At 49.0% G+C, this 21,788-nt stretch overlaps 2 protein-coding genes and 1 pseudogene across 3 annotated transcripts; 2 read left to right on the top strand and 1 right to left on the bottom strand.

The window, feature by feature from the left end:
* The first annotated feature begins 1,239 nt into the window (after positions 1–1,239).
* LOC142454633 (ragulator complex protein LAMTOR3 pseudogene) lies at positions 1,240–1,611 on the top strand (annotated as a pseudogene).
* A 2,067-nt stretch (positions 1,612–3,678) lies between these two features.
* On the bottom strand, positions 3,679–21,662 carry ZNF445 (zinc finger protein 445). Of its 2 annotated transcripts, none has more exons than XM_075555977.1 (7): positions 21,592–21,662; positions 13,462–14,058; positions 11,688–11,856; positions 11,235–11,329; positions 10,856–10,982; positions 10,257–10,370; positions 3,679–9,352 (listed from the first exon to the last, which is right to left on the bottom strand). In XM_075555977.1, exons 2-7 carry the CDS (start codon positions 13,891–13,893, stop codon positions 7,221–7,223), a joined length of 3,069 nt encoding a protein of 1,022 aa, XP_075412092.1. In that variant the 5' UTR covers positions 13,894–14,058; positions 21,592–21,662; the 3' UTR covers positions 3,679–7,220. The 2 variants fall into 2 exon arrangements, with proteins under 2 accessions (XP_075412092.1, XP_075412091.1); XM_075555976.1 differs by having other exon boundaries at positions 21,398–21,656.
* Positions 17,811–18,152, top strand: LOC142454632 (large ribosomal subunit protein uL23-like). The gene has a single exon (XM_075555854.1). The coding sequence runs from the start codon at positions 17,811–17,813 to the stop codon at positions 18,150–18,152; it is 342 nt and encodes a 113-aa protein (XP_075411969.1).
* Positions 21,663–21,788: the final 126 nt, after the last annotated feature.

Here is a 21,788-nt window from a genome sequence, read left to right as displayed (position 1 = left end):
CAACATTAACTCATTAACCCATACGTCCAACACCAGTCCACAAAGTCCTCCTCCACCTCACAAAACAGGCAATGATGCCGACTGCAGGAGGAAAGCCGCATCAGTGAATATGTAAGCATCTCAGCGCTGGCAGGGGTCTCCACACGGCTGCTCCAGCTCCCAGGGCTGCATCGGGGTAGGTCCAGGTGGCTTCTCCTTGGGGATGTCTTGCAGGAAGTCAGTGTTTCAAGCTGAAGCAGGGAACTGCTAAGGCAGCTGCACCCTGGTGCGCCCATCACAAAGCAAGAGACCCAAGAACTAGAGAGAACTAGAAAGGCGAGGCTCACTGAGACATTTACCCCTCCATCCTTCAATTAACCCCACATGTGTTTATTGGCCAGGTTGGCACAATAAACTAACTCACCCACCAAGAGAGGACCCAGAGAGTGATGCCCATGAGTACCAAAGAATAGAGGCATCACAAGGGGGTATAAGGACAATCCTCATGAGGGATTCAGAACCTTCGGGAAAGAAACCCATGGCACTGGCACACCCCATGTACTTCCTCATTCCTGGAAGGAGACCCTCCCCGCTTTACTAACAACCTCATCTGCACTAGAAATGCCTGCCCATCCCCCTTCTGTGACCTTGCTCGTGCAGATAAAATGCAAAAGCTACGCACACCTGACAGCCAGGGCCCAGGTCTTCTGGAACGCTAGTTCCTCTAGGTGGCCGGCTAATAAGTGTTCCCTCTTTCAAGTTCTTTTTTTTTTCTTCCGTCTTTCAAGTTCTCCAGGGGTGCCGTCGCCATTTGGCTGTTACACCTCCACTTTACCAAACATGGTGTCCTTCCCCAGAACGGACTCTCCTGACCACATGTCCAAAGTATGCAAGACAAAGTGGAGTGGAGGGGTCAGGGTTTGAAAACCATCAGCAAACATTCGTCCCCCCAGTCCCTGAGGTGGTGGCTGCGTCTCACAGCTGCCGTCTCCATACCTTAACCTTCCCCTTGAAGCGCTTAGCTATGACACACCTCCGTCTTCTTGGTGACTATAGTGGAGGTGGTCTAGGACCTTGCTCACACAAGAATCTGACAGCTGCGCAGGCTTAGCGTGCAGCTGTGGGAGGTTATGAGCCACATGACAGCCACTTGCAGGGAGAGCTGAGTCCGAGGCTGCGCTGACGTGACGGCCCAGTGAACCCAGGGTCCCCGGGAAGGAAGACCCAAGAGTGGAGGCAGAACTGAGAAGGGGGTTCATCATGCCAGGTGATCGACACAGATTCCTGTATTAAAACTTACCATGTGTCGAAGGACTCAGTGCTATCGTTGTGTCTGACCGGGGTGGGGGTGCCTGCTGTTAACATGGCTACTGACCACGCTCCAGAGCAGCTTTGGGACCTGGCTTTTCAGCTACTTTTGTTCTCCTAATAGACCATGGCAGCAAACCTGGTCTCTGAAAATACTAAGTGTTATGTGCACCGGAACACCTACCAGGGGCTTCGATTCAACCATTTGCCGGGGGCGGTCAGTTTCCTAGCCAGCAGCACGGCCAACACAGGACTACTGTCAACCCAGAAAAGGAACTTGCCCCTTCAGTTGAAGCATTGCGACAAGTTGTCAAAGTTTCTTAGGCAGAGAGTGCTACACACGTGTACCTTGTCTTCATTTTACACAGTTCTAGACCACAAGAACACTTCTATCTGTGGGCCCAAGAAAGGGCCCTCTTTCCTACCTCAGACTAAAAGAAAGAACCCCGAGATGGACTTGCTGGACAGCCTGACTGTTGTACTTCCTTGTTGGGGTATTTTTCTTAGTTTGTGAGATCTGGGAGTGCAATAGGTGCTCAGTCTACCACAGCTTCCACGGGGTTGTTCGGTGGCTAAAATGTACATGAGATTCTCTTCAGTGGATCAGAATCAAAACGTTACAAGGATCCACGTGAACTGTGAAGTGTGCCCTCTTGTCAAATATGCCCAGGCTGCAGAAGCAGACCCTTTCTATTGTGAGGGGAACCTATTATTTTTTAACCTATTTTACTGATTTGTATTAAATGTGAGGAAAATAAAAGAGCTTAGCTAAAAAAAAAGTAATAGTACAATCACTAACCTTTCCTATGTATATGTTATTTTCCAGTATAGATGACTGACTTGCTAACTGATGGGATTCTTTTCAGAGGGCTCTGCTCCATGCCTACATTGTAAACTAAAGCTACCAATTCCTCCCACTCTGCTATCTACTAATAACCAATCAGTGTTATAATGCTTGTGTTCTTTATAAAATTTAGATGTGATTAATTATCGAACTTTCATATATTGCTATGTATGTAAACATGATAATATACCTTTTTCATGAGTATAGATAACATAATTTTTAAAGTAAAAAAAATAAGTGGTGGGTTTGTAACCTTTTCTTCATGCACCTAACAGTGAACGGTTGACTAAGCATCTCTGTGCACAGGATCCCATTACTTCACCAAACTCAGAGCCTATGACTTCGGCTTCATCCGCTAATTTCTAGACAAGAATTTTAAAATCAAGCTGTATAAATTCCTCTATTCTGTATGTCTTAGAAGTCTCACAGCAATACATGAAACAAACCACCCCCCTCAAACTCACTGCTATCTAGTTGATTCAGACTCATTCCACTATGGCAGTGACATCATGCTCTGTCAACTTGAGTGCAGGGGTGGAGTCTAGTCTGTCAATCAGGTCATAGCCAATGAGACCTCTGTGTGGGCATGGCCTCCTCCTAACAATTCTGCAAACTCCTGACTTCTTTCCCGGAGGCAGAACACACACTCTCTGCTTCACATTCCTGATGACAAGCCACATAGAGCTATGCTGATAGAGCCAGAGTCCTGGAGCTGGAGGAGCCACGTGGAGACCCACGCCTGTGCTGAGATGCTTCCACCGCCACTGGATGCACAAGACTTCCACCTACTGGCCTGTGATCGTCCTGCATTCAGCGTCATTGCATGTGTTGCGTGAGTCTGAACAGTAATTTATAGACTGATATCAGACAATTTCGGACTTAGGGACTTGATCTGAACGGTTTTCATGATATACAATTACTCTTTGATATAAAGCTCTCTACACACGAGTCTCCAGTCTACTGGGACTAACACTCCCATTCCCTAGAGCAGTGTAGAACTGGCCCATTGGGTTTCTGAAGCTGGGGATCAGTACAGGAGCAGGAAAGGAAGCCTCATCTTTCCTCCAGCCACTGGTGCAAACAGCTAGCTGTTAGCAGTCCAATGCGCCGATCCGGCTACTTCACTGGGGTCATCCTCCATACAGGAAGCGCATCCTTAATTGTTTCTGACTGCTCTGTGGGGCCCCACCGGATGGTGATGCCCCAGACGGCTTAACCCCAGACTATTAACTGTCCTTTACTAATAGCCAATTGTGTTGCTCTGAATCTCCCCCACCCACCTTTTTTACGGGTCATTCTACTCTGCGTTATAAGGTTTGCTGTGAGTCTGAATCTATACTCAATGGCAGTGAGTGAGCTTCTTTTTAAAGTTTTATTGGCATAAAATTGAGAAAGAAACAATTCAATCATTCCAACTCAACACCGTCTTTGCAGAGGAGGAAGTTGAAGCCTGGGGAGCACACGTGTTTCACTCTAGTGGAACCGTGGATGACGGCGGCAGAAGGAAGATGGGCACAGAAGCACAGGATCCCAGTGTCCAGATTTAAAAAATATTTTTATTTTGAAGTCTTTTAAGCAGACAGTAAAAAACAGAACACCTATGATGCTATTGTGTTAGATCAGTATTCTCACATATCAGAATCCATTTAAAACAAAGGAAACCCCTGACAGCCCCCCACCCCCCAGACCTTCCTGGACCCTCAGCACCACCTGAGGCGGAAGGCAGGGCAGTGCCTGCCCCACTTTGTCCAACACATGATTTTATACTCTTATTTCATAGAATTTGAACCACAGGAAAAAAGTTGTGCAAACAGTAACATTGTTCACTACACACCAATGCTTACATGCAAGCCATATTCCAAGCAATTTACATGCATTATTTCATTAACCCCACCCCCACCAGTCACTTCAATCAGAGAGGTTGTCACAACCACCCACTTGACAGAGAAAATGAAACATAAATAAGTTTAAGTAATGTGTCCACAGATAACACAGTAGGATGCTTACCTTCACGTAAACGGTAAATACCATTTATTGTGTAGCTTCCGTGCCTTTTTGGGAATTGTTCTTATTTACATACAGAGACAAAAGTCAAGGTCTTCCATATTTACTTTCCAAAATACCCCACAAGGTGCATTTCTGATTTGCTCTTCCTTTGATGGGATTCCAAGTTGTCAAAGCACGCGGCCCACACAACGCTGCAGTGAGTGGCACAGGCTTGAGTCCGAGTTCCAGAGGAGGCGTGCCTCCAGGGTGCATCCTGCAGCTGCGGAACGGGACTGCTGCCACCCACAGCAGTGGGAGTCCGCAAGGGTCCACGCTCTGCCCACCCTTCAGCTTTAAGACCTTGCCAAATTGGTGAGTGCGAGATGGTTAAGAATATAGGTTTCCCACACGTCCTTATCTACATACACCTGATAGTCTCTCTTAGCAAATGGGTGGGGGCCTACTATGCTGAACACCTGACCAAGAGCCCTCTGATCCCTGCTCCCCTTCCCAGCTTAACAGTCCCAGGTTTTCTGGCTCTCCTCCCACCCCCAAAACTTCAGTTCCTACTGCAGAGGCCGGGGAAGCGAGAGGGACAGGACTGGAAAATGCCACACGTGTTGGGATGCAACAACAGGATGTGAGATGACAGCAATGGCTGCAGCCCCTGGACTCAGAAACCCCCACTAGGCTCCTTGCCAGCAGGAGTGTGATTGTGGGGGCTCCCAGACAACACCTCACTCGGAGCACCCTAAAAAAACCCAACCCTGACCTAAATGCAATACTATGTATTTATATACACAGCCCTAAATAGAAGGCTCTGTGTGCAAAATCTCCTAAGTGGAAAACGGATCAATATGCACCCTCACCTGGCTTTCAGAGAGCTCAGGCTGGCTACTGGAAGATAAGCCCAGACTCAGCAGTGAGGCCCAGGTCCTAGAGGCGGGCCAGGGAGAGAGCTCAGGACAGAGATAATCATCAGGGAAGGTTGGGCCTTGCAGAATGAGGACCTGGGCCCTTAGGGAGGAGGGTGGCAGGTGACAGAACACAGCCAGAGGCAGGGGAGAGCAGGGGCCTCCAAGGAGGGGCAGTCTCTAACCTAACACTGATTACACCGAATACTCAACAGTAGTCACATATTACTAGGGTTTTTTCCCCTCAGCTAATCCCTACCACCTACTAACATTTCTACAACAATCATGTTACACACTAATGATTAAACAGTCTGCATTAGTTTAAGCCCTAAGACATTAGCAGCTCACCTCAGTATAGAGGTTTGTTTTGACTTGTAGTCTTTATACATTTTGAATCAATCTGAAAGTGTAAAGTATTATCTTACTGGACTGAAATGATAGTAAAAACACTTTTATCTGGGTAAGAACTCTGTTTTGTAAGGTGCTGGGAAAGGCAGGGAGTGAGGGTGGGGCGAAAAACACAGACAGCAACAAGGTACTTCTGTGCTTGCAGCCATAACTGGCATGGGAGTTGCAATCAATCCCCACCCAGAGCCTAGCCCTGGGCTGGCTGGGGCTCCAGTCGCTCCAGTTTTATGTGTGAGGAAAGTGATGTAGAGGTTCAGGGAGCACTCTAACGAAGGGGCTACCTTCTGGCTGGAACCCACAGTGCCCGGAGCTGGACACCTAACTCCAGGCTTTGGCAGCCACGGCCATAGGTAGGCCATGGGGAGGATGGGGCAGCCACAGGAAGGGGCTCCTCCTGGATGGGCAGACAGCAGGGATGATTAATCCTTCCTGAGCACAAGGCTGAGGGGATGCCCTACAACCAAGAGGAAATGCCTTCCCTGGAAAGCTCAGCACCTCGTCCTGCGCTCAGGGTCAAGATCTATGTCTGGAGAGGCTTCCCCAGCATCTCTCCTTCCTTCACTTCCTCACCTATGGCAACCGGAGTCTTTGCTTACTTCTGTTTCTATTTTAATAAAGTTTTATTGGGCCATAAACTAAACTTTTCTTCTCCCACTTTCCACTGAGAGAGCTGTTTGTGCCCAGAACAGATACCCAAAAGCCAACTATGAAGGTGGGAACTTTAACCAGAACTCTCCAAGAGGAAGTGGGGGTAGGGTGGGGTGGAACATGGGGAGGGAGGGGAACCCATCACAAGGTTAGATATATAGCCCGCCTCATCAGGGGAGCGAATAACAGAAAGGTGGGTGAAGAGAGAAAATGGACAGTATAAAACATGAAATAAGTGATATATAATTGATCAAAGACTCACAAGGGTGGGAAGTTGGGGGAGGGAAGGGGATAAAAAAGAGGAACTGATACCAAGAGCTCAAGTAGAGAGAAACTGGTTTGGAAATGTTGATGGCAACATATATACAAGTGTGCTTAATACTATTGAATGATGGATTGTTATAAAATTTCTAAGAGCTCCCTAATAAATGATTTTTTTTTTTTAAAGTGAAGCTTAGAATTAGAAAATTGCTGCATTTGCAAGAGGGGGAGCGGGAGGTGGGGGGAAGGCTAGGGAGACCAGGAGTTCCTGATGCTGTTGGCTAGGACAGGTCAACTGCACGAGGCACTGTTGGGAGACCAAACTAAGGAGACAGGAAAGCTCCAGTTGGCTCAGTGGCAGCAGCCACAGTCCACCATTGCCACAGACACTGTCCAACCACAAAGGGTAAGACTCTCTTCTTTTCAGCTACGGAAGGAAACCCGGGGTCGTTTAGCAAAGGCCACTCGTATGGCCTCAGTTGCCAGAGGTGCCCCATGTTGCTGCTCTGCCTCAGCAGAAGGGGGGGACTGAGTTTTCATATCCGCAGGTTTATTCTCTGCCATATGCTTATAAAATAGGAAGAACTGGGCCCTCTGAAAAGGGTTTTTTATGTGCTCCTTTAATTAAGGCAGTGTTCTCAACCTTCCTAATACAGTTCCTCATGCTGTGGTGACCGCCTCCCCCAAGCATAAAATTATCTTCGTTGCTATTTCATGTCATTTTGCTACTGTCATAAATCAGGCAACCCCTGTGAAAGGGTCATCCAACCCCCAAAGGGGTCACAACCCACAGATGGAGAACTGCTGAATTAAAGGGTTTACAGCAGGAGAGATGAGGACAGCCCCTCCCCCAATACTGTCAGGCCCCCAGGCTAGTCTCCGGAGTGGTTTTTCATATGCCGAGCCAAATTGGAAGACCACCTGAAGGTCTTCCCGCACACCCTGCATTTAAATGGTCTCTCCCGGGTGTGAAATCTCTTGTGGCTGATGAGCTGTGAACCTTTCTTAAACGATTTCCCGCATATGTTACACTTGTGGCACTTTCCCCCAGTCGGTGTATTCTGGAGTGCGGTGGGCCTGAAGCTCTGGCCAAGAGTTTCCTCACAATCTTCACGGGGCTTTGCCTCACTGGGTTTGAACTCTGGGCTCGGCGGGGAGGACAACCCAGACTGCACGGCTCTGCTGTGTTTTCTCTGGTGAGCACATAGCGTGTGTCTGCCAATGAAATCTTTCCCACACCACTGGCATTTAAAAGGCTTCTCTTTACTGTGGACTCTCTGATGATTCACAAGGCGATAATTTCTATCGTAAGATTTCCCACACAGATTACATTTATAGCGCTTCTCTCCACTGTGAATCCCTTTATGATCCAACAGAGTTCTTTTACGAGTAAAGCTTTTCCCGCATTCTTGACACCAAAAGGGTTTCTCGCCAGCGAGGGTTTTTGGCTGCAGATCTGGGTTTCTTTGCAGATCTGGATTCCTTTCGCGTTCGTGGTATTGGTAATGTTTTCTGTAGGAGTGACTCCTCTGATGTCGGGAGAGGTTGGAACTCCATCTGAAGGCTTTCCCACATTCTCGGCACTGGTAAGGCTTCTCTCTGGTGTGGAGTCTCAGGTGGATGAGCAGGAATGAGAGATTAGGGAAGGTTTTGTCACACTGGCTACATTTGTAGGCTTTCTCTGCAGAGTGGCTGCTCTGAGAAGCCTGGGACTCCTGAGCCTGACTAAACAGTGGTTCCTCCTTAGCTTTCCTGTCACTGGCATGGTGCTTCTTATGAACAAAATAGTTTGACCTGTGGGCAAATGCCTTCCCACACTCACTGCACTTGTATGGTTTTTCGCCTGTGTGAGTTCTCTGATGGTCAATGAGGGACTGCTTTCGAGAAAAGGTTTTCCCACAATAATGACACACATAACTCTTGTCCTCGGTGGGAAGCCCTTGGGGCTGGCCGTATTTGTCTTGTTCGTGTAACTTTTTCTCCCTGTGCAATCGCATGTGCCGGGTAAAGTTTGACCTCCACCGAAACGTCTTCCGACATTTGGCACACACATAGGGCTTCTCCTGGGTGTGAATCTTTTGGTGCTCAAGAACATATGACTTACAGTGGAAGGATTTCCTGCACTGGCTGCAGTCAAAGGGCTTCTTCCGACTGTGATTTCTCAAATGATGATCCAACTCCGAGTCATAATTCGTGAAAGCCTCCTCATTCTGATTAGGATCAAGACGCGCCTGCCCAGTGTGGGTTTTCATGTGCACACGGTAGGCTGACCTGCGTTGGAAAGCTTTCTCACAAACACTGCATTTATACGGTTTGAGCCCAGTGTGGATTTTCTCATGTCGTATACAGTTTGAGTTCCACCTAAAGGCTTTCCCACACACCCTGCATTTAAATGGCTTCTCTTGGGTGTGAAGTCTCTTATGGTATTCGAGATGGGACCTATGGAAGAAGGTCCTCCCACATTCGTTGCACTTAAATGGGGGCTCGGCGGCCACGGGAGAACTCTGTCCATGCTGGTGGTGAGAGCCAAGGCTACTGTCTTTCCCACCCATCTCCTTTTCATCTCCTTTTAGTGCTGCGTATTGTCTCTGAGGCAGGCCAGCTCCCCCGTCCATGAGCTGGAGACCTTTCTCATGTTCCTTGTAGTTAAGGTGATTTGCGCTGTGTCTGAAGTGTCTGCCACGGCCGCAACTAAGAGATCGCTTTCTTCCGGGAACTCTCAAATACGCTAGATGTTTTAGGGCAAGACTATCACTTCCTCTTGATTCCTCGGACTCTTTTCCCATCCTAGGGCTCAAACTTGTCTCTTCTTTCTGACTTCTCATCAGCTGGGGGGGACCCCAAGGCTCCTCTAACTCACTCTTCTGGCCACAGGATTCTTGAAGGTGTGGTTCCTCATCAGAAACACTCATCTTAGAGCATCCTGGATGAACAGTCAAGGTTTCTGCTTCCAAAGGATCACGTTTTAAGATGAACGTATTTGTCTTACTCTGGCGCTCATCTCCTGACACAAAAGAAAACACAAGAGAATCTTTTCTCTCCACACTTGGAACTAGAAAAGCAATAAATGCCATGGATCTGGGCAGTGAAGCTTTCATCTGACTGCCAAGACTTCAACAACAGCCATGGACACAGCCCAAGAAGGAAGAACATCCGGTAACAGACAGGGGAGGAGGAGGAGCAGCAAGATAGCATAATACCTAAAGATAGGCATAAATCCAACGCAATCAGAGACTTACAAGGCTACATCGGGAATGTCCCATTGCTGGTGAGTCATCAATTGTAGGACAGAACTGATCTGTAGGGTTTTCTTGGCTGTAATTTTTAAGAGAATCAGACTGCCAGCCCTTGCATGGCACTGCTGGGTGGCTTTGGAATGCCAACCTGGAGCTTCCAAATTAAGAGCAAACCATGTGTAGCAGCTGGAGGAGATGGGGAGAGAAATCATGGCATGGGGCATGTTATGAGGTTACTCAAAAGCCTGGCAATCAGGCGCCTATCACAGAGAGAATGATTAAGCCAAAAAGAGGATCCAAAGTGGGAGGAATCCTCCCGAGACCAGATGAGGCAGATGCAGGCAACAGAGCAGGAGTACAGGCCCAGCCTGGAGCAGCAGCACTCCTGAGAGGAGAGGAGAGGAACAGTGAAGCTCTGTGGAAGCAAAAGCTGTTATTGCAAGGAAAGGCTAGGAGACAGGGCAGGAAATGAGTGACCTCTACAGGACTCAGGGGAAACGATTAAAAGAATAAAATCATATCCATAGAAAACAAAAGATTCAGGGGAGAGGCATGGGGGCTCAGTCCCCTGACCACCAGTGGAAAAAGCCTTCCTTCCAGCAAATGCTGGGGGATGTCCTTAGCAGTCAGAGGAGATGGGGTGGCAAGACTTGGCAGTTCTCTGGTACTCACCTGCAGAGGCTGTAGTACCTGGTCTCTCTCTCTGCTGAGCTCCCTGGCCATTCAAGCCCCAGGGTTCCCTTCCCTCCAGCCAGGAGATCAAAGCAGGTTTGGGCAGTGGTCCTACTGCAGAAGAGGAGGAGATGGAACAAGTCAATCCCACAGAACTTTAAGACCCTCTTGTGACTTAACAGGGAGGAAGGGAAAGACCAGGGAAGCAGGTGGAGACAACTAAGACAGGAGGCCCAGACATTTCTGACAGCTTTTAGCAGAGACAAGAAAGGCTGAGAGAATTCATAGCCAATTGGACCCCTTGGATTCTCCACGGGTGGGTGCAAACCACAAAAACACAATCTGTTAAATCGACCAATACTTTCTGAGTGCCTACATGGTCTAAGAACTTGACACATAGTGCCTTAATCTTTGCAGCTGCCCTGTAAGAGAGACAGTAGTATCCCACTATTTTTTTTTTCGAGAGGAGACGGAAACTTATAAACAATTTAGTCAACAGAACCAAGATCTAGTTCCAGGCCAGATCCATTTTCATGTACTGCAATGAGAGCCACGGTGGCAGAGGAAAGTGGTCGAGGGGTGGAGACATCCAGCCTTACCCAGAGAAACCACATTCCTGTAATTCTCCAGCATCACATCCCTGTACAGGTTCCTCTTGACAGGGTCCAGCCACTCCCACTCATCCTGGAAGAAGGTCACCTCCACATCCTTGAAAGTCACCGCCTCCTGAAACACACACAGTCCTGTGCAGCGCCCAGCCGGCAAGAGGCACCCTGAGTGAGTGCAGAAAAGACCATCTCCCTACAGAAGCACTCTGGGCTCTGGGGGGATAATCTGGGCTGTCAGTCTCTGAATGGGAGGCCACCGGACAGACACACTCAGGACAGGGTGTACGTGTGGGGTGGGAATGCTGCTGCAGGATCCCCACTAGTCACCAGTGCTGTACCATCAGGCAGGACCTGAAGCAACGTGGCTCACCTGGGGCTGGTCGGTCAGGGGTCTGGCTGCCGTCACCCCATTGCCTGGGTAGCCCCCGCTCTGGGGAAGGGCAGGCTCCTGAGCAGCAGGAGGACCTGTGGAAGAAGAATGGCATGAAAGAGCAGCCAGTCCTGGGCAGCCCTCTGAGAACCCCTCACCGCCCCAACACAGAGGAGTCTGAGGCCCACCAGGTGCGGTTTGTATGTGTCTCTTACAAGCTGTGCATCTCCCCCGTCTGGTGGGAGTCGTAGGTTGGGGCTGAGTGGGGGTGCAGTGGGAGAGAGAGCTACACACAGAGGGTCACAGAGGACACAGAACCAAGGGCAAGGGCAGAAAGGGATCCTCAAGAGGCAGGGAGGGGAAGAGCACGCAGGGTGGCATGAGAAGACAACACTACAGGAACTTCGGGGGGTATGGCAGGAGGCTGGGGTCTCACGGCTAGGCAGCAAGTACCGGGTTGCCCAGCCAGGTTGGCACGCACTCCTATTTCATAGGGGGGCTCCAGGTGGTCCCCCAGGGTGGAGCCGCTCCTAACAGGTGAAGCAGAGGGCCAGATCTGTGTGGCTTGCAGGGCTCCTGTACCCATCCAACGTACATCTGGACTCTGGGCCGGGGCTGGGTCCTGGAGAGAAGGAAATGCTGTGAGAGGCTCCCGGTGGGAATCAGAAAGCAAACCCAGAGATGAGGCCACGTGGCCTGTCTCTAAAGGGCAGAGGCCCTGGGAAGGGTGGGCCAGGCCCTAATGACCTATAGGCAGAGGAGAAACAATGAGGAGAGGTCTCAAGAGGAGCGGCCCAAGCCCTCAGCCCCACATCCTCTGCCTCCCCGGGCTCTATTGGGCCAGGCAGGGAGGCTCCAAGGGGCGGTCCCTGTGGAGGCAGATCCCAGCTCCACTCGAGCAAGTACTTACAGAGTCGGTATCAGCATCGCTGTCAGGACCAACAGTGACACCTCCCACCACCCCTGGCCTGGAACCTAGATGGGAAAGATGGCATCTGACCCAGAGAGGTAACAACGAACAGGTGAGCTGTAGCATTCAGCATCTACTACACGTCCGCACGCCTGTAAGATGTGCACGGTGACCTACAAGAGGCAGGGGGCTGAGGGATTATAAACATGACTGCCACGCAGTACTGCTGGGGGAGGTGAGGTCAATTCAGAGGTCCAGCCATGGGGCCACAGAAGAGCAAAGTCGTCTCTCAGATACGACATCTGGCAGGGCCCACCCATCCAACCAGCAGCCAGAGGGGGGAGAAGCCTTTGCCCCAAGACCCCAGAATGGTCTGGGCTGCCTCCCAGAGACAGAAAAGAACAAGAAACTGCAAGTCAATGAACTTCACGTTTCTCTGGTCAGGTGGCCAAGATCTCTACACGGAGAATCCTTGAGGCCACTGAACAGTTGAAGCTACAGGTTAAAGACACAGAACTGATCGCAGAAAAACAGCTCTCCCTTCATATCACATGGAGATTTGTTAGGGTGTTTTCCCTTTTTTCAGGGGGCTTCAGCTTGTTTCTCCCAGGCCCACTCAGTTTCTTATTCCTAACGGCCCCTCAACCAGTAAGGCTCTCTGTTCACTGGTAAAGCGTTAAAATATAACCCCCAGCTCTAAATGAGATGAATAAAACAACCAACACGCCAATTTCCTAACCAGGGCCACCTTCTTTTAGAAACGAGTTCTTTTTGGATCTTTTAGAACTTCCCACTGAGGCGCCCCGACTTTCTGGCCCATGGCTATTTCTCCCCCTCCCTCACTACTCTCTGCCTCCTGTGAGTACTTGTGACACCTCTCTACCCAATCCCCCAAACAAACGGAAGCAGCAGCAACGTGGTACATACACACAGCCCCCTCCGGGGGTGGTCCTCTCCCCCTCTCCTGTATGCTCCCATTCAGAAACCACGAGTCCTTGTCCTCCTTACGAGCACAAGACATCGATGCCAGCGTACAGGCCTGAGTCAAATTAGAGACCGCACACAGATGGCTTTGGTACACTGTAAGCCAGTCAGAACTACTGACAGGTCTTTGACGACCCTCTTCACGGAGCTCATGTTCCTTGGGGAAGGTGGCAAGAACTACCTGCTACAAGACCAGGGCCTGACCCTCACTCAGCTCCCTCATGCAGGGGAGTAAGAGGGGGAAGCTTCCTCTGTACCCTGCAGGCTCAGAGGCCCATCCTCTGTCCAACAAGCTGGCTCCCTAAAGGTAACCCCACTCTTGCCCCTACTCACCCTCTGCAGTGTCACAGCAAGGTCCCTCTGCAGCTCCTCCAGCAGGGCCACGGCCTCCTCCCCACTGCCAGGCTGATGTAGCTGCACCCAGGTGCGGAGCTCCCCGGGCAGGATGCTCAGGAACTGCTCCAGCACCAGCAGCTCCAGGATCTGGGCCTTAGAGAGGACATCAGGCCTCAGCCACCAGCGGCAGAGCTCCCGGAGTCGGCTCAGAGTATCCTGTGGCCCAGAAGACTCGTGGTAGCGAAGCTGCCTGAAGAGCTGGCGGAAGAGCTCCTGGCCAGAACGGTTGAGCGTCTGTGGCCTGGCCGCCTGCACTGAAGGGTAGCCCTCATCTTCCTTTTCCTTCTTGACCACCTGAAGGTGTCCTCGCTCCCTTGAAGCCTGGGTCCGGGTCCCTGGATGGGCAGCATACCACCGGCCTGGAGGCATTGCTCACACCTTCAAGGGTCTCCGTCAGAGAGAACGACCCAAGTTTGCCTTAGTTGTACAGGCAGAGGCTGGGTCCTCAGGAGGGTCTTCTCAGCACCGGCATGGACAAGGCCATTAGATGGGACATCAGAAGTCACTGGCAAGAGACTGGAAGAGCCAATATTCCTGTTCCAGAGGGAAGAAGAGAAAGATGTCCATCAGACATGCGACAACAAGATCTTAAGCAAGCATCACTGTGCACTGAAGTCTATGCCCACTGTGGTAGTTACATAATCTGGTGTCAGTTTGGGACTTGAGAGGATTAAGATCGAAGGGGTGGAGTCTAGTCTGTCAATCAGGTCATACCCAATGAGGTCTCTGTGTGGGTATGGCCTTCTGAGAATTCTGGAAATTCCGGTACTTCCTCCTTGGAGGTGGGAGACACCCCCCTCTCTCTGCTCACTACCTAGGAGACACTGCAGTTGACAAGACACATGGAACTACGCTAGTGCTGGAGCTGGAGAAGTCACATGGACCTACCCTGAAACAACCAGACCTCTGAAGTCTGAGAAGTCACATAGAGACCCCTACCAGGGCTGAGATGCTTACAATGCCATTGGATCCAAAAACGTTCTACCCACTGGTCTGTGATTGTCCTGCATTCCCCGTCATTGCATGCGTTTCATGAGTCTGAAGAGAACTTTATAGATTGGTATCGGACATATAGGCTAATATGGGACTTATGGGCTGGGACTGGACTGGGTTGGGATGCTTTCTTAATGTACAATTACACTTTACATAAAACTCTCTCCTATACACAACTGCATGTCTATGGATTTGTTTCTCTAGTCCACCTGGACTGACACTCCCACCAAGCAGATCAAGGTGAGACTGTAAATGTGTTGGGACAAGTTTAGAAAATGGCCCACGACACACCACAGGGAGTCACAGAAATAGAAAATATAAAAGTTAAGACCTGCCTCCTCAAAGGAGAGTCTATCTCAATCACATGGAGACAGCAAAGCTATTGAGACCGTCATCTCCTGACATGGCACCACTCAAAATGAGAAGAAACAGCGGCACACATCATTAATCACTGGAACGTGCGATATCCAAAGGATATGGAAATGTGTCAACAACTCCATGAAGTACATGGGGATCAATCAATATCCGAAGCATTAGTGGCTGAAATGCACTAAGATTGGCCATGGTGAATTGGTCAGATGGCCTATGATGACAGGAATGACAAACAGAGGAGGGAGTGTCATATTTATTGCCATCTTTTCCAAGATCTATCCTAAAGTGAAGCACCATGAGTGAGAGCATAATGTTCATTGGCCGACACGCACGGCCAATTAGCAGGATTATTAGTTAAACCTATAGACTAACTATGACTGCCCCAAAGGAAGAAATTCAAGATTTCCACCAAGATTTCTACAGTCTGAAATTGAGCAAACAAGCGATCATGAGTGATCATTACAGAATAGGTACAAAGAAGGATCAGCTGTTGAAAATACAGCCTGGGTGAGAGATAGGCCACCAGAGATGCATTACAGAGCACTAGAGACACTTCCTTCCGATAGCTTCCATGGTGATTTCATACCTGGGTCTCCCCAGATGGAATACACATGGACCAAATCCACTGCCTCTGTGGCAAGGGACACTGGAGACACTCAGGAACATCAGTCAGAACAAGGCCGGGCACCACCTGCAAACAGACCCTCAATTGCTCCTATGTAAGTCTGAGTTGAAGCTGAAGAAAACGGAAACAAATATAAAGAGCCAAAGTGAGAGCTTAAGTTTATCTCAGTTGAATTTAGAGATCTTTTCAAGAATAAGTTTGACTGCAGACTAGGTTGGTGTGGGATGACACCCAGCACAGGTGAAGAAAGCAAAAGGTCACTAGGGAGACCAGAAAGAACCCAAATGGACATGAGAAGAGACTCTGAAACCTGCCTTTGAACACATAGTGGCTAAAGTGAATGGAGAAATGATGAGGTAAAAAAGCATGCAGAAGATTCAAAAGCAGTTCCAGAAGACCAAGTACAGTAAAAAATGAAGTGTGCAAAGATCTAGAGTAAGAAAACCAAAAGATTTGTCTCAGTACTTTTCAACCTCAAAGCCGGTCCAAAAAACTACATAACTATACTTTTGTAACAACCTAGAAAAGACCAAACTGTAGCGCGAAACTCAAAGGTTGCCAGGGGCTCTGGGGGGGGGTGGAGAAGTAAGTGAGCCTAAGGCATTTTGGGGACAGGGAAATACCCTTTAAGACACAATAGCACTGCAAGCTAATGACTGACTAAATAAATGAAAGTGGGGAGAACAATGCAGAGGTATGGGGAGGGGTGGGGGAGGGGAGAGGTAAGACACTACAGTTGAAATTGCTGCAAGCAAGATTCACCAAGGAATGCAAGCTAGTGAAAGTCTAAGAAGAAACAAAGTATTTGCATAGTCTCACAGTATCTTCCCCAAGATACTTATTACAAAGGGGAGAATTGTCACTACAGTGCTAAACCCTGGCCAACACCAAGTGACCAAGGTTAACCAGCAAGAAGATAGATGATAGCATCCTCAACCAAGCAGGAGAAATCATCAAACACTGCCACCCACTAAGCTGGTGCTGACTCAGGAGACCGGGACCATATAGGACGTTGCAGAGCTGCCACTGAGTCTCTAGAACTTTTTTAAAAATTGTTTTATTAAGGGCTCATACAACTCTTATCACAATCCATACGTACATCAATTGTGTAAAGCACATTTGTACAATCATTGCCTTCATCATTCTCAAAACATTTGCTCTCCACCTAAGCCCCTGGCATCAGCTTCTCATCTTTTCCCCTCCCTCATGAGCCCTTGATAATTTATAGATTATTATTTTGTCATATCTTGCCCTGTCTGATGTCTCCCTTCACCCACTTCTCTGTTGTCCGTCCCCCAGGGAGGAGGTCACATGTAGGTCCTTGTAATCGGTTCCCCATTTCCAACCCACCCTCCCAGCATCTGCCCTGTATTCCCTGCATTCAGGACTAACTGTTTCCAGGAGTAGAAAGCCCTGTCTTTCTCCCTTGAAACAGCTAGTGGCAACCAAAACATCAGTCAACCAAATTGAGGAACATTAAAAAGTACAACTACCTGAGACCAGGAAAGACCTAGGAACTGTCTTAGGCAACAACAACAACAAAAAACCAAACCAACAACTAAATAAATACATAAAAATAAGAAGGCATGAGGAATATCATGAGGAATCCTGGATTAGACAAAGGCATGAGTGAAAAATGATGAGGTCACATTAAAGTCTTCAGTCTATAGTGTTATACCAACAGGAACCTATCAAATTGGTGATTGTACTGTAGTTATGCAACATATCGAAGTTAGTTCTGGAACCAGAGGGACTACATAACACCCCCACACACACACACGCACACAACTACTGGCCTAAGGCAAACTTTAAACCTTAAACCAAAAATATTCCTTGGCATCTTCATAAAATCAAACCCCCAGTTTAACTTTACTATGCCACCCAACTCCTCAGGCTGACAGGTCAGGTTCCAAAGAGCAGGTCATTAAGTGAAAATCGTTGTCAATGTAGAAAAATGAGGATGGCTACATCTACACCAGATCAGACAATGGAAGACGACTCTATCATCATATAGCTCTTCGATTACCTCATTATATAACTGCCAAATTGCATCAGTTCATAACTGCCAAACCACTAAGAAGCATGGCCCAGCCAAGCTGACACATCACCGTAACCATCAAAGCTAGTCTTACTCTGCTGCACCAAGAACTGCCAGATGCACATCCTCAATGTACAAAGTAGTAGACTGTCGCTTGTGGGTTTTCTAGCTGCTGTTGTGCACGTGGAGCACTGGGAAACAAGAGCCATCAAGCGAGGAGCTGCCGTGGTACAAAGACCGCCTGGCCCGTTCACGAAGATGGCGCCCAAGGCGACGAAGGAAGCTCCTGCCCCTCCCAAAACAGAAGCCAAAGCACAGGCTTTAAAAGCCAAGAAGGCCGTACTGAAACGCAGCCGCAGCCACACACCAAAAGAAGATCCGCCCGTCACCCACCTTCCAGCGTCCCAAGACCCCGGGACTAAGAAGGCAGCCCGAATACCCTTGGAAGAGCGCCCCCAAGAGAAACAAGCTGGACCACTGTGCCATCACGTTCCCCTTGACCACCGATCTGCCATGAAGAAGATGGAGGAACACAACACACCTGTGCTCATTGTGGATGCCAAAGCCAACAAACGCCAGATCAAACAGGCTGGGAAGTAGCTTGACGTAGCCAAGGTCAACACCTTGATCAGGCCTGACGGTGAGAAGAGGGTGTATGTTCAACCAGCTCTTGGCTATGACGCTTTAGATGTTGCCAACAAAATTGGAATCGTCTAAACTGAGCCCAGCCGGCTAACGCTAAATATAAACTTTTTCAATTAAAAAAAATTCTGCCTGAGCTTCATGCTTCTTTAAGACCTAGAGACATGGGATCAAAGAAACCCTGGTGACACTGTGGGGTAAGTGCTGGGCTGCTTACCACAAGGTCCATGGTTCAAACCCACCAGCTGCTCTGAGGAAGAAAGATGAGGCTATGTGCTCCCATAAAGATTTACAATCCCAGTAACCCTCTGTAGGGGTGCAAAGTCATAATCAACTTGATGGCAAGGCATATGTTGAGTTTCACATGAGATCAAACTGACAACAACTCAAACAATTAGATAGGAACCTCAGGGGCATTGAGTTTATGTCAATGGGGAGGACACATCTTGGAAAAGACGGTAAGGATGGTTGCAGAATTTGAATGGAATTGATGTCAATGAATTGCACATGTAGAAACCGTCTACTTGGTTTATGTCTTGCTGTGTGTCTTCTCAACAAAAATTTTTAAAAGTTAAAAATACAAGACAGTAAAATAAGAGAACAAAACAAGACATTAATGTTAGGTAACCTGGGTAAAAGGAAAAAGGAACTCCCTATTCTAATTTTGAAGCCCACTGTAAATCTGTATTTATTCAAAACAAAATCTTAAAATTAAGAATTCTGAGACATCACCTTTATATTTGTTTCCACTTTAGATATGAATAACTCCTTTGGCCACCTGCTCTTAAAAATTAGGATTTTAATCACTTTCGATTCTTCCTAGCTCCTGATTTGGAATCATTCATGGAGCATCTCTAAGCACCTAAGATGTCCCAGGCACTCATGTCCCGAGGAGATCCTGGAAGGAGACACAGTGGAATGTACTCATCGAGTGTGGGAGGGGGCGGCAGGGAAGTGTGGGAGGGGGCGGCAGGGAAGAGGGCTGGGGAGTCAAGGAAGGGGAAACGAAAGCTTGGAACTCCAGTCTTGTAAAGAATGTTATCATTTAGGGAATGCTAACAAGGGCTTTCTGGTGGTTTCTAGTACACACACACACACACACACACAATGAAAAAGGCAAAAGTCAGCAGTTTAAAAATTCAGTACGTTATGTTTTCATAATGCTCCCAAGCAGCTCTCTGCCACCACTGAACACACACATGCACTAACACTTCAAATCATATTGTAAGGAAAACCCTCACAGAGGGTTTTTAACCATCAGAAAAGAAAGCCTAATTTGCTGCCTCACCTCATGGACTTCCTCATTCCCCGACCCCGCTCCTCCTTTGCTAATGACCACACTAGAAATCCCTGCCCTTCCGCTTCGGTCACCCTGCTCACCTGCTGGTGCAGGCAAAGTATACCAGCTATGCTGGCCCCACATTAGGGCCCAGATCTTCCCGCTGATAGATTTTTCTTCTTTCAAGTTCTCCAAGAGTGCTGGCTGGTCATTCCAAGGCACAGTTTTACTGCTATAATACTGAGGCTTATCTTCAGAACAGTCCTGTTTTTGTGGTGTAGGGATCCGAGCTAACCTCCCAAAATGACTGGCATTCCCAGTGTGTTGTCCAGCTGCTGGGACACCTCTCCAGCACACAGACCGGTCAACCACAGTCGGGCACACCTGCCCCCCCCACCATCACAAGGCACACATGCTTGTGCATACAACGGCAGTGACCTAAAATGAGTTTCAGGTACAGAAGTTAGAGTGCAAACAGCCTGAATAACCCGCTTCACTCAAAGTGGTCTAACTGGTTTAAAGACCAGGTCCTACAACTACTCTCCAACCCAACCCCCCCTTAGCAGATCCTTTCCTGTCCTGCCTGCAGTCGCTGAATACAGTACTGCCTTGTTCCTACTCTGTAAGATCCCCAATGCAAATCATGACTCTGGGATTGGCTCCAGGTCCATTCTTTGGTCCCTGGAGCCTGTTGGCATAGTTACACACTGGGCTAACTGCACGGTCAGCAGTTCAAATCCACCAACTGCTCTGTGGGAGCGAGATATAATTTTCTACTCCCATATAAAGCCTTGCCATCCTGGAAATCCATAAGGGCAGTTCTACTCTGTCCTGTAAGGTCACTGCAAGTCAGAACCAACTCAATGGCAGTGCATCTGGCTTAGGCCCAAACATTGGCTAACAGTAAGACGGGGTTTTAATTTTTTTAAAACCAAAATTTGTCTGCCTTTCTTCAGCAGTATGACAGCATGCAACCACTACGCACGCCTGTCCTTTGGTGTCTGACTATACACACGTCTAGAATAGACAGTAGTTCCCTCTAAACTACTTAATCAAATTACTACTACAGCCACTGGCTAACAGGCCCTTCTTTGCAAAAATTACAGAATATTAATGGGTTTTCTGTTTTCAACTGCGGTAGTCTGAGACAGAACTGTGTTCTCTGCTGGCCCCCACTTTTAAGTTAGGCCCTTCTCAGATTTTCTGAGCAGGTTATAAGTGAACTAGATTAGAGCTCTACCTTATGTTTTTAAAAACGGGCCTTTCACATACTGGCGCTTTCATTTTGAAGGCAGAGACGATTGCCCTCAGGAGACTTGGCAATAAATTTTCTTCACAAGCATCACGTGTTCAACACTAACAGACTATCAGAGAAACGTGTCCTCTGAGGGGTAAGCTGCAAACAAAACGTTTCCACGGGGCTTGTCAGGTATTGCTCGAAGAGCCACGATGCTGGCTGGCACCCATCGTAGCCAGAATCCGAATAAGGCCATTCCACAGTGGACGACGATCAAGTTTTAGAAAGCAACAGGGCGATCCCGTTTCCTGATTAAAATGGGCGTCTTCATGGGGACGGTTTGGTTCGTAGAGATAACACTTCTGAAAGTCTCAGATGTAAAATAAACACCACGTGGGTGGGTTTTTAAAAAACACTTTGTTACTCTTGTTGAAACACTGCAAAACATATACAACATAACAATGCACAAGGTACAATTTCGAGACGTTAATCACATCCTTCCAGTAACGCAACCACTACCAACCTTCTTTTCAGAATCCAGCGGTCACTTTTACTTTTTATAACACTTACCGGTTACCTCATTGTCCCCGACGATTGCGCAAGACGTGCACAATCGGGTAAAAAGATAAGAGCACGGCTACAGCAGAGTCCCTCGACCGGGGCGCCCGGGCGGCTGAAAGAACTCACCATTCTCCATCACGGAGCAAGGAGGGTCCCGCGTGGGGGCAGGATCCCGGGCCCGGCTTCCGGGCCGCGGCGCAGCCTCGAGGCCGACGCGCACCCGCCGCGGCCGGGACGCGCCGAGCGCCCCGCCGCCTTCCCGGAGCCCCGTGCCGGCGGGGCAACTTCCCAACCCCGCCGATGCCCGACGCGCGGCTTACCGATGCTGCCAGCCGACAGAAGAGCGGTCTTCCGGCTGCGGCCACAGCCGCTCCCCCCACGCCCACCCACCGCCGGCCGGAGGTGCGCACGCGCGCCGCCGCCGCCGCCGCGGCCTCTCTAGGAAGCTGGGAGGGCCCGAGTCGCTGGTCCTCCCAGCCCGGGCGGCCGCCCACGCGCCTGGATGCGCATGCTCCCT

Source organism: Tenrec ecaudatus, chromosome 8 (genome assembly GCF_050624435.1).
Source record: "Tenrec ecaudatus isolate mTenEca1 chromosome 8, mTenEca1.hap1, whole genome shotgun sequence".
Classification (NCBI taxonomy): Eukaryota; Metazoa; Chordata; class Mammalia; order Afrosoricida; family Tenrecidae; genus Tenrec; species Tenrec ecaudatus.
Note: the sequence above shows the minus strand (reverse complement) of the source record. Positions and strands in the feature narration are given on the sequence as shown.

Excerpts from the sequence above, each read along its gene's own strand:
- LOC142454632 (XM_075555854.1), top strand. The coding sequence starts at position 17,811 with ATGGCGCCCAAGGCGACGAAGGAAGCTCCTGCCCCTCCCAAAACAGAA.
- ZNF445 (XM_075555977.1), bottom strand. The coding sequence starts at position 13,893 with ATGCCTCCAGGCCGGTGGTATGCTGCCCATCCAGGGACCCGGACCCAG. Across the intron at positions 11,857-13,461 it reads TTGCTGTGACACTGCAGAGG|GACCCAGCCCCGGCCCAGAG; the intron begins GTGAGTAGGGGC and ends CCTTCTCTCCAG. Across the intron at positions 9,353-10,256 it reads AGGTACTACAGCCTCTGCAG|GAGATGAGCGCCAGAGTAAG; the intron begins GTGAGTACCAGA and ends CTTTTGTGTCAG.